General features: G+C 41.1%; 2 protein-coding genes across 5 annotated transcripts in view; one reads left to right on the forward strand and one right to left on the reverse strand.

The window, feature by feature from the left end:
• Positions 1 to 14,170, forward strand: part of ANXA11 (annexin A11) — a 38,298-nt gene extending 24,128 nt beyond the window's left edge. For all 3 annotated transcript variants that reach the window (XM_061634932.1, XM_061634934.1, XM_061634935.1), the window contains 8 exons: positions 1,276 to 1,366; positions 3,476 to 3,555; positions 4,731 to 4,787; positions 5,472 to 5,565; positions 6,026 to 6,121; positions 8,743 to 8,801; positions 9,518 to 9,640; positions 12,466 to 14,170. In XM_061634932.1, coding sequence (XP_061490916.1) covers positions 1,276 to 1,366; positions 3,476 to 3,555; positions 4,731 to 4,787; positions 5,472 to 5,565; positions 6,026 to 6,121; positions 8,743 to 8,801; positions 9,518 to 9,640; positions 12,466 to 12,525 — 660 coding nt within the window. In that variant the 3' untranslated portion in view covers positions 12,526 to 14,170. The remainder of the gene's footprint in view (positions 1 to 1,275; positions 1,367 to 3,475; positions 3,556 to 4,730; positions 4,788 to 5,471; positions 5,566 to 6,025; positions 6,122 to 8,742; positions 8,802 to 9,517; positions 9,641 to 12,465) is intronic.
• The window catches only part of PLAC9 (placenta associated 9), a 29,291-nt gene continuing 25,246 nt past the window's right edge, over positions 13,820 to 17,864 (reverse strand). The window contains exons 3-4 of one of the 2 annotated variants that reach the window (XM_061634937.1): positions 16,721 to 16,838; positions 13,820 to 16,176 (exon numbers count right to left, since the gene is read on the reverse strand). In XM_061634937.1, coding sequence (XP_061490921.1) covers positions 16,166 to 16,176; positions 16,721 to 16,838 — 129 coding nt within the window. In that variant the 3' untranslated portion in view covers positions 13,820 to 16,165. Of the gene's footprint in view, positions 16,177 to 16,720; positions 16,842 to 17,864 lie in introns of both variants that reach the window. The other variant, XM_061634936.1, reaches the window with a different exon arrangement.

A 17,864-nucleotide genomic window follows, 5' to 3' on the forward strand; every position in this document is an offset into this window, starting at 1 on the left:
CTCTCTTCCCCCTTAAACCTGTCTTCAAAATCTGGGAAACCATTTGCATAACCACTTGATCCCGGCTCCTCAGCTGAAAATGCCCTTGATTGGATTTGCTTACTTCCATACTTTGGTATTCTAACCTCTCCTCCTCCCCAGCCCTACTGATAATTGTGGTGTCAGTTTTTATTATGCTCTTGGGTGCAGATACTTCAGCCTACATTTCTATGTGAAGAGCATGTATACTGTGGTGGTACTATACATATATAATCATCAACAGCAACAGTTCTCTCCTATTGTATCATATTTGTGGGAGGGAATACGTGGCACTTGCAGATTAATCTAAGAGCAGAAATTGAGAGCTCTGTTGCAGTGTCTCCAATTCCTGCAGTCTAGACTTGTGTCACTATTCAGTCTATGCTGGTCTCCAGCAATCCGTTGTGGGGTTCAGCTTGGCTTATGCAACAACCTGTTTTATTGTGTTGATCTCATTTAAAACATTTTTGGATTCTTTTCCATGTGGTCCAGTAGCTTACAAGGAATAAAATCCCCCAAACAAAAAAATCTTAACAGATTTGACATTTCTTTAACAGGGTGAGAGCCCTAATTCTTACTTTTCCCCAAGAATACAACATCCCTGTCCCCTACTCATCTTAGCAAACCACCAATCTTTTGGTGTTTTTCTGGTTATGTTTGCTGATAAGTTGGTAACAAATTGCATATTCATGTCATGCTGAACAGGAAACAACACCGGGTAAAAATGCTGCTCATCGCTAGTTCACAGCAAGCGCTAACCAGAAAAGGCCATAAGTGCTGTAAGCTTGGTGTCTTGCCAGGCTCTGTGTGTGTGTGTGTATTCTGGAGAAAAGCGTAAGAATTAGGACACTCACGCAATTAAATAAATCTTTGTTGGTTAATTGTATGAGTTTTAATTGAATTAAAAATCAATATATTGAATGTGCATGTGAGAAGATTCCAGAATAGTTCTTGAGAAAAAAGTGTGCATTCTTTGTCTTCTGGATGATGCACTCATGTCAAAGCAGGCATCTTAGAAGAGGCATTCTCCCTTCTCTCACACATGACGGGACACCTCTTTTTAAGACGGTGCTCGCCATATGCAGTCTTTAGAAGTACTTTCAGTAATGTTTTAAAATCTGCAGACCTGTTAATTGGGGGCACCTTTTTAGTCTATCCAAAACTTTTTTTACTGGAAATCAAACTTTGATGGATTAAACGTTGCAGCAGCATCTGCTTCTGCTTAGTAGCGTGTTGAGTGTCTTTTCCTTTTCTTAGGGTGCTGGCACAGATGAAGCCTGCCTGATAGAAATCCTTGCATCTCGTAGCAATGAGCACATTCGGGAAATCAGTCGGGTACACAAAGCAGGTGAGTTTTCTTACCAATTCAGCACCTTTTACTGTTCTGGTACCAAATAGACCTAAAATGATGGGGTGATGTTGAGATTTGGAGGGGGAATCGTGTTTCACACATCAAGGTTGAAGGCTGCTGAATGAATCAGCTGTTTTGCTTTGAATTTGAGCTTGTTGGTATGTTGAGTGGATCTATCAAATTTAAAGCCAAGAAAAAGATTTACTCTCATGTGACTTTTCTGGTGAGGGCAAACTAGAGTTTGTGAAGGTTGACCATTTTGCAGGTAATTTTTTGATCGAGGAGTTTGTGCAGAAAGAGAACTGTAGGGCAATACAATACTGTGAGCTGCTTCTATAGCTCAACACATCTTCTTGTCCATGAGATGCCTCTGTGGTAGCGGTAGCGGTAGTTGTAGTAGTTGTTGTTGAGCAGTCAGCAGTCTCGTTGCTGCAATTTGCATCAGCTGCAACTTCTAGACCAACCTCAAGGGCAGCCCCACATAGAGCTCATTATAGTAATCCAGCCTGGAGGTTACCAGTGCATGGACAACAGTGGCCAGGCTTTCCTGGTCCAGAAATGGCTGCAACTGTCTTACCAGCTTCTAGCCACTGAGGTCACCTGGGCCTCTAGCGAAAAAGATGGATCCAGAAACACCCCCAGACTAACTACAAACCTGCTGTTTCATAAGGAGTACGACTCCATCCAAAGCAGGCAACTGACCAATTATCTGAACTCGGGAACCATTAACCCAGAGCGCCTCCATCTTGCTATGATTCAGACTCAGTTTATTGGCCCTCATCCAGCCCACCAACCAAGTCCAGGCACTGGTCCAGGGCTTGCATGGCCTCTGCCAATTCAGACGTTACAGAGAAAAAGAGCTGGGTATCATCAGCATACTGCTGACCCCTTGCCCCAGTGTTTGCTGTTCACTCTCCCCAGCCCCCTACTTTGTATGATTTTAAAGTTCTTTGCATCCATTGTACACCATGAAGACTGCAGTCTATACCTGCTTTTCCTGGGAATAAGTCTTACTGAGTTCATTAGGACTTGCTTCTAAGTAAATATGTATAGGCTTGCACTGCAAGGCAGCAATCCTGCACACACTTGCTTAAAAGTAAACCCCATTGAACTTGATGAGACTCCATTTCCAAGGAAGTATGCACTGGATTAGGTTGCAGATATGCAAAGGTTCTGGAAAGTGCCCTCCAGATGTTGCTGGGCTACTCTTAGCCTCAGCTGGCATGGCCAGTGGTCAGGGACGATGGGAGTTACAGCCCAGCAACATCTGGAGGACCCCACATTAACTACCTCTCTTTTGGAGGTTTGGTGTGTTTTAAAATACATGAATTTTAAGACTTCTCTTGAGAGTTCCTTTTTTGTACTGCATGGAATGTTATGATGCATTTGATCTGGCAAAAGGACTTACAGCATCCAAAGTTTGTATGGATGTCCTAGCTTAACTTTTAGGGGAAAAACTGAAAATCATCTCTCTCTGTCTCTCCCTGTCTCTCCCTGGCCCACTAACAGTGCTCCATAAATCTGCTAGCCACTGGTGTGTGCCTTTGCTTCTGTCCCTACATGTCCAGCACAAAGATTCCCTTCCTACTGGAGTTTTCAAAGGGGTAGGGGCATCATCAAAGCACTGCAGGTGCAAAGTTCCAGTGTGTGTGTGAGAGAGAACCAGCCCCTCCCCCCGAGAATTAAAAGGAAGAAATGAAGGATGTTTTCTCAAAGTAAGATTTGTAGGAGGCATTGACAGTAATGTGAGGCTGCTACTACGTGCCCAGCTTCAGTGATGGAAAGCTTCCTGGGAGGAGGAGATAGTGGTCGTCATAAGTATTTACTGGCTAGTAAGTCAAAGCAAAATGGAGCTGTTTACACCAGTGTTTTAGTGTAGGGTCTTGCTCTACTCTTTAGGGTTTGCCTTTTTTTTCTTTTCCAGTTTGGCTAGAATACAATAGGGTGAGGTGTGAAACACAGTGTGTGTTTGTATAAATAGGTAATACATATTTTTATCTTGCTACCTCCAGTCCTCCTTTCTCTCTTTCCTCCCACACATTTTGATCCATATAATGCAATACACATGGCAATTTACAAAACGGGTCTCCTCTGCATTTTTCACAGAATTTAAGAAAACTCTAGAAGAAACCATCAGAAGCGACACATCTGGACACTTCCAGAGGCTTTTAATCTCACTTGCTCAGGTATTTACAAGGTAGTTTATTGTTCTCCTGTGTTATTGTGGCTTTTAATTTATCCTTAATCTAAATACTCATAAGATTTAACAAATTCAACATTTAACGAATTCATCAACTTTGGATGATATCCACTGTTAGTCACACTTGTCCATTGATTTCAGTGAGCCTGCTCTGAGTATGACTAACATTGGAGACCATCCTTAGCTTTTAACATGATGTACTTTGTGTAACATATGTAACCTCCCAAACCTAAAGTAAGGAAAAACAGATTTATATTTGGAATAAAATTGTACAAAGGAGACCAGTTTACTATAAACTTGTTCTTTCTTTGTTTCTTCCCCATCTTTTGTTCTTGTATAATACGTTAATTTGGCTGTCAATGTGAAATCCCACATTTATCAATCCACTTTCTTTAAGAGGATATGCCATTTCCCCCCAACATCTAGCATAAGTTCCTTATGAGTTAATCCTTATGATGGCTTAAATGATCTGTATTATGCAAGAGAAAAAGCGTTGGAGTTAATGGAATTGTATATCCCAAGATTTTTTCTAACAAAATAACTTCCCCGATACTTTTTTCCACCAAGAAGCATTCTTGCCATTTAGAACACATGTCTCGTCTCATTTTCTGACATTTCCAACACATAGGAGGATAGTTCCTGTTTTACTTTTGCTTATCATGGCTGGGGTCACATACCATCTTTCATGACCTCATTTTTCCCAGTTGTATTTTCAACTGTGACCTTTCATTCCACGTATATTTGCATTCCAGGAGGCATGTTTTCACCAATATTTTGAGCCCATTTAATCATGAAATCATTTTCTTCTTTTGGTTAATAATTCAGTCTTAAATTATAATTTATAGACATTTGATAGCAATGATATTGTCAATATTTTACAAGACCGTTAGATCAAATAACAGTGAGTTTATTTGAAAATATTCAAAGTTGGGAGGATTTAATTATGCCATTTAACCTTAATGTCAGAGTAAAGTATCTCAGTACTAAATTGGTAGTATCATAAAACAAATATGCATACAGAACAAATAAATAAAATGCAACACAGCTTAAACTATTTGGCCTCATTTTTGCTCGACTAACAGCCTCATTAGCTAATGTCAGTTACAGTGTTTTTAACGCTGTGGTGTGTTGGCTTACTTTCTATGTTGGTAATTATTTCAGGGAAACAGAGATGAAAGTACCAATGTCAACATGTCACTTGTCCAAAGTGATGCTCAGGTTAGTAAGAGAAGTCTCTGCTAATGTATGTTGCACACTAATTTGAAAACATGTTTGCTCAGCCAAATTGCTGCTGGATTGAACAGACTCCCCCAAATTCCTATAAAAGCTTCCTCTAAACATTTTCTCTAACAAAATTGAAAACTAAGACAGTGTGTATTCCCCCACAAAAAACAACACCTTGTTTGTCTTCCAGTCTAATCTTTGAAGTGGAAACATGATGTGTTTATTCTGCAAACAGTTTGCTTTAAATATACTCTCTTCCCCCTCCTGCTTGCTTTTGAAAAAGGGAAATTGGTGTGGCTTTCCCCAATTTTAGATCTTGTAGCAACTTTCAGTGATATGAAGTGGGGACAGAAAAATTCACAGTTTAATAACATCAGTCAGATTACAAGGTGAAGTTATACTGCATGTTGTGGGAAGAGAACAGAATTCAACATGAGGCTGTTATTTTTTGGCTGCAGCCCCAGGTTGCTCACAGTCTAGTTCCATCCTTGATGGACAGGAAGCGCGAGGCTGTCCAGGTTAACGGGGGGGGGGGATTTGCTGTAAGTCATATCCAAAAATATCAAGTCCATTTAAGAATGAACAATGGAGAGAGAAAAGAGTTTGAGTGGAAGGCAGAAAGAAATTCTGAAAGCACTTGAACTGGAGTAATGAGCACCTGTGATTTTTTTTTAAAAGGCACTATATGCAGCTGGAGAGAATCGCCTCGGGACAGATGAGTCCAAATTCAACGCAATTCTCTGTACCAGAAGTAGAGCTCACCTAAGAGCAGGTAACTTTGTCTCTAATTGCATCTACTGTGGCAAGCAATAAAAATGAATTTCTTTTTATCCAGAGGCTGTGTAGCAATTGCAGAATTAGACTGTTAACAGTGCAAGAGACTTCACACGTCTCTTTTTAAATATGCATTTTTTCTTGACAGGTGGCAACTAGTATTTTGCATTTTGATGGAGCCTAAGAGAAATGTGCGGTCGCCTCTGATCAAAGGGGGGGATTGGGCTCCCCTGTCTTTTTTAATAGCCATGTAGAAAAAGCGAGAGACGCTGCCCTACTTTAAGAGCTCCATAGCAAGAAGAACATGGGCAGCGATAAGGAATGTTCACTTGCTCGATGCAGAGGTCTCTGTGCAACTGACCAGACTTTCTCCAAGAACAGTGGTTGCCAAACTTTGTTCTTCAGGTAACACACAAATTTGACCCTAATTACAAATTATCCTTTTTCTCTTTGTACAGTTTTCAGTGAATACCAGCGAATGTGTAACCGTGACATTGAAAAGAGTATAAAAGGAGAGATGTCTGGAGACCTCGAATCTGGGATGCTGGCAGTTGGTGAGTAGTGGTGAGCAAAGACAGATGCCACATTTTAATTGTGGTTTGAATGTGCCTTTGCTGCTCTAAAATACATACCTTTTTTTGCTCCTGGAGTGCATGCTATAAAATGAAAATTTAAAAGTCAAGAAGCTGGGAAAAATAGACTGTGGCTGGTTCTTATGGGCTAGCACCTGTAATATCCACAACAATCTACCCCACAAATACCCAGAGTAGTTTTAAAAGTATTTGTGTGGGCTTTTTGGTAAGTTGAAAGATACCTTTAATGTGGCGTGTATGTCACTTAAGATATTTTTAAAGCACAAGAAGAGGGGCAAAATTAAGAGCTGATACAGTATTTAAGCCATGTATGTGTGTATAAAGCAAGTCATGAAGCTGAGTTCAAACTGTAGGTGAAGAACTTTACTGTTCAGAATCTTTTATCTCTCTTCAATCTGAGATTCATTCCACTTTCTATGCAAGGGTTCTGTTAGGAATAATGGAATGCAATGAAAAATGTTGATTAGACTGCTGGCTTCATCTGGAGCTATTCCATCTGGAGCCTTCCTCAGAGATTACTCAACTATAAGTAGTGTTTACTATTCCTTTAGTTTGTCTTGTTAAACCTGGTTGCAGTTTAATAAATCACAGCTTATCTGGGGAAATGGTTGGAGCTCCATTGAATGTCCTTTGAATTTACTAAATGAAGGAGAAATCATCAGTGCTAAGGACAGCAACCCTTGGCTGTATCCTCTCATTTTGCATTCCTTCCCTTTTGTAGATGGGGCATGTCCAGTAACATAGTGTTTGCATTGTAAGTGTGTTTCTTGGAAAGGGGTTAATATTGCGGTGAAAGCTTTTGCTGTTGCAAAGTTCTTTTTCAAAAATATTAAATAACTTCCAGGATCAAAGTGACACTTATCCTATCATATTAAGTGGTTAAAAATCAATCTGTGAATCCTAGAGTCAAATGTTGTATTCAGCATGAACTCATTGGGTGACCTTAGGCAAGCTGCTGTCTGTATCAGCCTTCTATCTGCAATATGAGGGTAATAATACTGATCTATATTACAGGATTGATATACCTATATATATGAAGCAGTTTGAATATTTGAAATGTGCTATATAAATGCTCATTATTTTTGTCCTATAAAATGGCTTTTACTCCTTTTGCACCTTGCCTGCCAAATCTAACTGGAAATATGTGCTTTTTTTGGCTTCGTTATAGCTTTCAGGATTGTATGCATGGTAATTGTATGTAATACTCTTGTAGTGTGTGGCTAAATTCATTGCCTTCCATTATCTGGTCTTGAAGTGTAATGTCTGCCTTGTTCATCTACATGATAAATTTTAACATTGATGTCAAAAAGGAACATCCCTTTTATTACGTTACAAATGAACATTTCCATTGGTTCTTTCCACCTCCATGAAATGCCCAAGTAAAAGGAAGATACCACTTGATATTTGTTTGGATTGCATGATGGTGTGCTTGGTTTTTTTTGTTTTTGGAATGGTGTGTGTGTGTGTGTGTGTGTGTGTGTGTGTGTGTGTGTTTCTCTTCCACCCTCGTGTCATTCATTGGCTTATCTCAACTCCAAGGTAAGGTAAAAAAGCAGATTTTGACAAAAATAATGTTTTTATAGATGGCAAATAATTTGAAAAATATGATTCTTTTTTACTCTTGATTTATTGTAGAGACTTGTTGTTTGAAAAAGAAATGGATATGATAGAGCCATCATTGCCTATCATTTGCCCAGGCCTACTAGCACCTCTGGGCAAAGAGGTTTTGGAGGTTTTTGAAGGACTCTGGAATCCTGTTTGGCTTGAGAGAGTAGTATAGTAGAACAGAAAATATGAGTGTGCACATTTCAGTAATCTCAAAAACAGGCTTAGCCATCTGGGGAAGAGCTGTACATTTTTGCAAGAAAGCTCCCTAATCTTTTTCTTAGAGTAAATTGTATATACTTAGCCACATTTAATAAATCTTCATAGTACACAACTGCAGTTTTAAGTGGAATTCACAAGTGGTGCAACTTCAGGATTGATTAATTGGCAAAGCAGGAAGAAAACATTCTATTCCCATCACTTTAAAGCAACACAATCAAAGTTGAAGCCAGTCTCCTAGTTTTGTTCTAGGGTGTTTTTAGCCCTGACCAACAGCTGAATACTTTGCACATTGCTTCAAATCAAGTATCTGAAATCCGAACCCTTTTCATCCTCCCTGAGCTGGAGAGCCATTAAGTGAGTGGGTGTCACATAGTGGCTAAAAGACTGAACTACAAATTGGGTAGTCCCTTATTTGAATTTCATATCTGCTTTGAACTGTCTAGGTGATCTTGCACAAGCCATTCTCTCTCAGCCTCAGCCCCTCAAGTGCAATACTGAGATACTTTTAACTTACATGGTGGTGGTGAAGGGATACATTCAAAAGTGCTGTATAACTGGAAAGTATAAGTGTCCCATTTATTCTGAAGCTATTTCATACAACAAAGTTTTTTCTGCCTTGCAGATAGGAAAAAAGTTTTTGAAATTATTCCTGACTGTTCATAGATCAAAATGCTGCTGAACGTCTTAATTTGATATAAATATGAAGTTATTTAAAGTTAGCTGTCAATAACCTTTTATCTCAATTTCTTTTGCAGTTAAGTGTATGAAAAACACACCTGCTTTCTTTGCAGAGAGGCTTTACAAGGCCATGAAGGTGAATAAGTTGAAATCACATGGGCATTAATGTGCTCAGATATTCAAGTGGATTGGCCTTATTAAGAAGCTGTTAGGTTATTGAGTTGATTGGGGTGTGGGTCTGAGCCTAGATCTGAGATTTTAGGGTCAGTCTGCATATCTCATACAAACCTGTATAACTGCACCTTGAAAAGTCACTTCTGGAGGCAATGATTGATAGAGAAGTGGCAGCAGATGTGTGCACATAACCCATTCAAATCCTTCCCCTCAAGGCTCCATAAGTGTGTGTTGCATTTTAAATGTGGAGGGGGGCATTAACTGTAGTGGGGTGACAGCAGGCAGGGAAGGGCTTGGTGCCCTCTTCTCTCCCTCCCCATCTCTTTCTCAGTTGCCTCCCCCACACCAAACAGCTTTTCAAGCTAAAAAGGGTATGTTACATTATAGACAATATATGGACGTGGCTTAACATTGTTAGCCTTTAATTCATCCCCATTAAGGAGCCTTCTCCCAAATGTGGTGCCCTCAATATGTTTTGGACTACAACTCCTATCAGCCCCTGCCATTGTCGCCAATGGTCATGGATGATGGAAGTTGCAGTCCAAAACATATTGAGGGCACTAACATTGGGAGAAGGCTGTCATAGGTTTGAGCAACTTTTTGAATGCTACACTTTTAGGGTGAGGATCGCAGTCTGGTAAAGATTTAGATTCTAGCCCTCTTCCACATTCTTCACAGGGAGCTGGAACCAAAGACAGGACTCTCATTCGGATCATGGTGTCACGCAGTGAGGTTGACCTGCTGGACATACGGCAGGAATACAAGCGGATGTATGGCCGATCTCTCTACACAGACATTACGGTAAGATTGTGAGGGGCTTGTTTCCTCCCGCTCACTGCCCATGCATGCCAACCTCAGGAATGATTTACTAGAAATGCAGCCTGTAATAGTAGTTGTTAATTTAATCTTCTTTTACATTAAGGCACTGTAAAAAATACCATAAAAACAGTACAAAAGGTTTTTAAACAGTACAAAAAACGGGATAGGTGTTTATTTTGTATTCATTTTAAGCCTGGAAAAGCTTGTCGACATAAACATGTTCCCAGAAACCAAAGAAAAGTACAGATAGTGGGTGCCAGTCATATCTCAACAGGGTTGCTGCCCCACAGAACAGGGGCACCCTTATTGAGAGCCCTGCTCCAAGTTACTGCGGATCAGGCTTTTGATATGTTTGGGGCTTTAAGGAGCAATTCTCCTGCAGAATGCAGAAGAGGTAAGGCAGTCTCTCCTGGCTCCATGGTCTATAGGACCTTGCATGTTGATACCAAAACCTTGAACTTGGCCCAGTAGCAGGTTGACAGCTAGCGCAAATCTCCCAGACAAGGTGTTATATGCTGTTGGTAGTTTTCCCCCACAAACAACCTCGCTGCTGCATTCTGCACTAGCTGCAGCCTCTGGACCAACTTCAAGGATGGCCCCACATAGAGCACATTGCAGCAATCCAACCTTGAAGGTACCAGTGCATGGACAGCTGTTACCCAGCTATCCTGATCCAGGAATGACCATAGCTATCTTACCAGCCAAATCTGGTACAAGGCACTCTTAGCCACTGAGGACTCCTCTGTCACTAGTGTCAGAGCTGGATCTAGGAGCACCCCAAACTATGCACCTGCTCCTTCAGGGAGAGTGTAAACCAGCCAGGGCAGGCAACTTACTTACTTGCTGGATCCAGGAACCTCTTGCCCACAGAGCCTCCATGTTGCCAGGATTCAGACTCAGTTTATTAGCCCTCATTCAGCTCACCACTGCATCCAGACACTGGTCCAGGGCCTCCTTGGCCATTCCTGATTCAGATGTTACAAAGAAATAAAGTTGGTTGTCCCCTCTGTACTGATGACACCTCACTTCAAAACTAAGGACCATTCCCAATAGCTTCATGTGGATGTTAAAGAGCATTGGAGACAATACAGTGCCCTGCAGTACCCCATAGCTCAAGAGCCAAGGGGCTATCTTCCTGAACTGTCTCTGTAGATAACAGCGGGCAATACAGAACAGTGCCCTCAATACCCCGTGGATGGTCCAGGAGAATAACATGGTTGATGGTATCAAAAGCTGATGAGAGATCAAGCAGAAGCCAGGCGGTTGCACTCCCCCGTCCCTCTCCCAATAAAGGCCATCCATCAGGGTGACCAAAGCTGGTTCAGTCCCAAACTGAATTCAGACCTGAACCTAGATTGGAATGGGTCTAGATGCATGTGTTCCTGGAGAAAACTGCACCAGCATGACCCTTTCAAGAACCTTGCCCCCCGCCAAGGGATATTTACAACTGGGCAGTAGTTATTAAATACCACTGGGTGCAGGACAGGTTTTTCAGGAATGGCCACATTACCACCTCTTTCCATGTGACAGGCACCACCTTCTCACCACACCCTGCATCCCTCAAGTCATGCCCCCTCCTGATTAGATTTAATCAGCCAAGAGCAAGAGTTGAGAGGGCATGTCGTTGGGCACATACCCACAAGCATCTTGCCATTATCGGGCTGCAAAAACTGGTCCCACAAACCACTGAAAATCTCACTTGGAGCTGCATCAATTATGGTGTCAAGGTCACTGCAGACATGAGCGACTTTGCCCTCAGAGGAGCTAGGAAGGAAACCAGAGGGGCTCCCTGAGGTGTCCTGGGCTCTATCTACCAATATAGGTCTGAACCACCTACAGACCACCCTGGAGAGCTGTGCTGGGCAATTACTTGAGAATACAATGGAAGCAGTGAAGTCGTTCCTCTTCACCTCTTTCAGTGCCACACAGTAGGCTCTAACTTGTTTGTGGCTGTCTTCACAGCAGGACCTCTGCCACCTGCACTCTGTCATTCAGCCTATTTCATAGCTTAGCTCTTCAATATGCTTGGGCCAAATGTGCTTCACACTGTTGTTGTTTCTTGTTTGTTTGTTTATGAACAAAAATAGCTACTAAGTAAGATCTTCTGAAATGAAAATGGACTGCCTTCAAGTTGATTCTTATTAGGGTAGAAAAAAAGCAAAGAATAGATTAAACTGCAGCTGTCTCTCCCAAGAGCCTTGTCTGTGTAATTGTAGGTTGGGATGTACCTTGTGTAATGGTGTACATTAGGGACCAACAACTAGGCATTATGGATCTCCTCTCTCTTCTCCTCATCCCATACCCCAAAACCGTTTTCAGTCAAAAGGCAGGAACCGTACAAGAAGCTGTGGACATTGGGCTTGCCTGCCTTTGTGGGGAGCAGGATGGCATACTGCAGCCCTCCAATCCCTCTCCTTAGAATGATGCTCCTAGTAAAACGATTACGCATAGAATTGGGTAGTTGGATTTTTGAGAAGCCTTACTTTCACTATTTAAAATGAAATAAAATAATTAAAAGCATTATTTTTTCTGATCCTTTTGGAAAAAGCACCTACTATAGCTGGGGCAGTATTTCTATGCTCTGTAAAGCCCCCCCTCCATGCATCCAATTACATTTTCCTAATTCTACTGCCCAAATACATCTCGTCTCCAGGTAACTTATCACCAGCAGCTTTTTAGTGCTTTTAAGGGAGGTTCGTTTCCTGGCCTCTGTCATGAAGGATGACTGCTCTTTCTAGCCTTTGGCGCAAGTTCGTGTCTTCTTTTCACCCCCCCCCCTTACTTTGTGTTTTGGTTTCTGTTACCAGGGCGACACTTCAGGGGACTACAGGAAAATCCTGCTGAAATTGTGTGGTGGAAATGACTAAATCGAGCCTTCTGGATTTTTGTTTGTTTTTAAAAAATCAGCTGGCATTATCTTACCATTTCACATGTTGTCAAAACTTCAAATATCCAGGGAATTCTTCCTCTGCAGTGCCATGTTTGCTAAAATTACTCAATCTATTTCATTCTTTAAATAGTGTCATGAATACACTATATATAAAAACCAGCTGTTGCATGAATAGTCTTTGTTTTGAAACTCCTTTTTTGTGTGTGAGCAAAATGATTCTGTATTGCTTTTTTTAAAAAAAAACCAACCTATAAAACATTTTTGAATGTATGGTGCATGGTAGGTTTTATATTTACATGCTTCTTGTTACCTGAATTAAAAATTACTGTTCTGAAGGATGATTGGATGAACTCTTAGACCTTAGTTGCTTATTACTGTCCAAGGAGAAATTTAAAAGTCAGGCTAGAGTCTTTGGCTTTCATGCTATCTTCTGTTACTTTTCCATGTTGATTTGAATGTGGGATCTCCCTGAATTTTGCAAAGTGTTCTCAAACTGAAGGAAAGCGGATGCGGTGAGTTGGCAGAAGTCAGGTACCAAAATGTTAGGAAGCCTGTCAGGGTTTTTGTTAATCCCCTGCAGATGCACTTTTTCTTCATTCATGATTATTTGTGCTCATGATGGTATTGGGGCAATTAGAAATGATCCATTTCTGCCTGCAAAACTGCTTTGTTATCAATCAGTGTATGTCCCATAACTTCCTGCTGAAATCTTGCAACTTTCAATATGAGAAATGTTCTCATTTATTTTTATTGTGCTACTGTGTTAAGAGGGCCCCTGCAGATGACAAAGTGTTAATTTTGGGGAAGTGACACAGAACAACCAATAAAGTGGAATGATTGTGGATGGTACAGTGTAATTCACCACTATAAGTAATGCACTATTATTCAATTAAATGACATGTTGCAAAATACACCCACAAAAACCACCGGTCTGGATGAGCCTGTTTTTGCCAGTGGAAGCTTTTTCCCCCCATAGAGGTAACAGCAGTATGAGGTAAGATATTTGTCCAGAATTGTGGCATGAAAGGGTTATACCTCTCCATGCTTAGCAGTCCAAATGAACCCCCTCCAAAGAAATACAACCTAATTTTGTTATTAAAAAATTGATTGGCTTCCTGTTGATACTATTAGCTTCACATCTAGTTTAGCTCTCAAGGACATCCTACAATCAAACAAATCTGTTCACTTGTTTCTTGATACGGGGAGGATGGACTTTTGAAAGAGGTGTGAACAGGACTTCCGTTTGCATTGTTAGGATGGAACAAGGCTACTTTAAAAGCATTATTCATTTTATTGGGACATGAACAGGAGCACAGAAGTTCATGGAGGTTCCACATTTTACAGTTGGGTGGATCATGCTTCTCTTTTGCAGAAAGACATGTAAAGAAGTCCCTATTGATTTTAATGTTCAGCACATGCTTAACTTGCCCCATTCACTTCCCTGCTTCTTAGATGGATGCAGTTTTGGCTCGATCATGCCAGATGTCTTTTGAGGAACTCAAAATGCCTTCCCTATGAGTGCATACCAAAGCTTTCCTTTTTGATTTCTTAGAGTTGTGCCTTAAAATCAAATATCTAACTTCTTGAAAAATTTGTACAAATAAACCAAAGCTATCATCCAAGCCTCCTGGAGCTGTGTCCTTATTTTTGCCATGCATTTTGACAGCACCATTTAAACATACTGAGCCGCCTCCATTGAGATATTCAGCTTGAACCATATAGATCTCCTTCAGGGAATGGGCCTTGCCTCAGTCCAATCAGACTCGTGAGGTAATCGCTGTGTTGACAGGTTTTCTGGTTTAGGCAGTTTCTTGAACAAACATTGCTGAGGGGTTCTAACTTGTACAATAGTGATAATAAAACATGACATTTCTCTCTGGCTTCTTGATCTGTCACTTCATACAAGTACAAGGGAGCAGAACATTCTAAATGCACCCATCACTGGGCCACTGAGCCTGGTATCCTTTTCCAGCAGTAAACATTTTCAAGCTAGTGGTAACCAACTTTTTTTCTTTTTGGCAAGTGTGCCACAAGTCAAGTCCAGGGCCTGAAAGAGTGTCCCTCAGTATATGCTTCCATGGAACTTCATGTGCTTGGCAAGGCATTGTTTGAGCCACCACATTTATTTATTTTATATCCCGCCCTTTCTCCTAGAACAACCTTGCTGGATCAGACCAAAGATACATTGTGTTTCCAATAGTGGCCAGCACTGGATGCCTCTGGGAAGCTCACAAGCAAGGCAAGAGGCAAGCAAGGGTGTAGGTCTGATTATGCTGTAGCCAGGCCCATGTGCTTCCCTGCACTTATTCTCTAGGAGCATCACAAACATCTGTTGCTTATGCTACTTGTGGCACCAGTGCTGCAGGTTGAAATGAAATGAACTACCTTCAAATTGATTCCGACTTATGGTGACCCTACGAATAGGGTTTTCATGGTAAACGGTATTCGGAGGTGGTTTACCATTGCCTTCCTCTGAGGCTGAGAGGCAGTGACTGGCCCAAGGTCACCCAGTGAGCTTCATGGCTGTGTGGGGATTCAAACCCTGATCTCCCAGGTCATACTCCACCACTCAAACCACTACACCACACTGGCTCTCATGCTGCAGGTTAGTTATACTTTAACAATGCTAAAATAGTACTGTTTCTTGTTTCAAGACAATCGCAATCCAGCAAGGTAAATAAACATGGACCCACTTGCTAATGTATTGTGGATTAGCCATGCTCAGGATAACTTCATCCCCCACTTACAAATGTCAGGGGCCACATTTTTACCCCTCATTTATGAGAAGACATCACCTCCAGAAATTTGCTCTTTCCCTTCCCAGTTAAGTCAAATTTATGTATTTATTATATTTATATCCCACTCTTCCAGTAGGAGCCCAGGGCACATGGACTACGTGCCATTTGGGAAGAAGCCTAAAGACAAAACATACACAACATTACACTGGCCCAGGTCACAATGGCTTTAAAGTCCAGGCTACCACACTACATACATTATGACATTGGCTGTGGGAAGAAGGGGCCTCCTCCACATGATCTGGAAATGGGCTGTGTGAATCTGCTGGGAAGGTACTGGCATTGTCTAGAGAACAGTTTTTTGTAACTAGCAGAACTGCTATTGTTTTAAATGCCTATGCTTTAAATTAATGGCTTTTATATGATCAATATTTGGCCAGTCTATTAGCAATGTATTTTGTGTATGTGCTTGACTGATCAGATGCCAACCCTGTTTTGGAGAGTACTCTGTGAAAAAGTACTCCAAACAGTAGTTCCTGTAACTTCTTTTTTACTGCCTCTTTCAAAGACTGTTGGGGGTTCTGGGACATTTACTTCTCTGGTGGGGCTTTTGCAATGAAATTTCTTTTGAACAATTTTAGGTGTCTTTAAATCGTAATGACAGCCACATGCTTGAGAAGTTAGCATGGGAATGAACTTACATTTTTGTACTTTTGAGTTGATACAATTGAATCTTAATACAAGAACTTGCTATGAAGCACTGTCCATCCCAAGTCTAAAGACAACAGTTTGGTTTAAAAGCTTACAAAACAGTGCAATATGAATTGATTATGCAGGTGGTGATATATAACACAGTCTGTGCCTTTTTGTCCATCTTGAAGCTCAGCTGGTATCTGGAGTGAGAAAAAGGAAGAAAGATTATGGGTGACAATCCACCAAATCATCCATTTCTAGGGAAGACAATATTGGTCACAACGTGAATAATAGGTTTCATCCAATGAAAGAGGGGGAGGCAGTTCTCACTTGATTTCACACCCTCTCCATACCACCTTCCCACACTATTATTCTAGGGATCACCCAATTCTCAAGAGCAGATTTTTGGGAGACAGGATCCCGTGGTGAGAGGAGGAAACGGGAGAAAATTTCCTCCTCCCTCTGCTGGTGAAGGTCTCCCCTAAGTTAAATCCCTTCCATGAACAGGACAGCTTCTTCCATTTACAGGAAGTTAAAGATGGATAGTACCCAATATACATGGGACAGATACTTCGGTAGTGTGACATACTAGAAAAATATCTTGAAGTTCAAGGATACAACAATCAACCAACAGTGAAGTAATGTTTAAGGAGCAACCAGATTGGTATGCTGATCTGCTGGATGGTAACTTTACAATCATTTGTAGACTTGGATAACAGATTAGTGCTTCTGTATGACATATACCTTCAAAGATATCCATCAGGGGAGTTCCAGGAGCAAGAGGAATACTCCATGCTGATTCACTTACAGTGTTGAGTAATGACTTGACTTCCGAGTCCAGATGATCAACAGTTTTTTCCACCTGCTAATGAAGGAACAGAAATTCCGGGTAGCATTTCCTAAATTGGCCTGGTTCTCACATAGCACTAAACTATGTCCTAGCTTTTTGTCTGAACCCTGATCAGCAGCTTAACTATACTTTGCTTATTATTTATTTATTATTTGATTTATTTCCTGCCAGCAGGAGCCCAGGGCAGCAAACAAAAGCACTAAAACACCTTAAAACATAATAAAAACAGACTTTAAAATACATTAAAACAAAACTTTTAAAACATTATTTAAAAAAGCTTTGAAGACATTTTCTAAAAAAGATCAAAAAACATTGTTTTTTTAAAAAAGGTTTCAAAACATATTAAAAAGCAATTCCAACACAGAAGCAGACTGGGATAAGGTCTCAACTTAAAAGGCTTGTTGAAAGAGGAAGGTCTTCAATAGGCACCGAAAAGATAACAGAGATGGCGCCTGTCTAATATTTATGGGGAGGAAATTCCACAGGGTAGGTGCTGGCACACTAAAGATCTGTTTCCTATGTTGGGCAGAACGGACCTTTTGATAAGATGGTATCTGCAGGAGCCCTCACCTGCAGAACACAGTGATTGACTGGGTATTTGAGTAAGATGGTCTTTCAGGTATCCTGGTCCCAAGCTGTATAGGGCTTTGTACACCAAAACTACAACCTTGAACTTGGCCCGGTAGCAAATAGGAAATAGCAAATTTGAGATGCTACTGATTTTTCTGGTGAGAAATCCAAGGGTTTATACCCAAGTACTGATTGAAGTAATATCTATTATTAAAACTAGAACCTTGAACTTAGCCCGGTAGCAAATGTGCAATTTTTTCAGCAGCAGGGTGACATGTTGGCAACACCCTGACCCAGTGAGCAGTCTTGCTGCCACATTTTCACCAGCTGCAGCTTCCGGACCCACTTCAAGGACAGCCCCACATAGAGTGCATTACAGTAATCCAGCCTGGAGGTTACCAAAGCATTGGACAACAGTGGTCAGGCTACCCGGTCCAGAAATAGCTGCAGCTGTTTTACCAGCCAAAG

Source organism: Rhineura floridana, chromosome 7 (assembly GCF_030035675.1).
Source record: "Rhineura floridana isolate rRhiFlo1 chromosome 7, rRhiFlo1.hap2, whole genome shotgun sequence".
NCBI classification, from domain to species: Eukaryota; Metazoa; Chordata; class Lepidosauria; order Squamata; family Rhineuridae; genus Rhineura; species Rhineura floridana.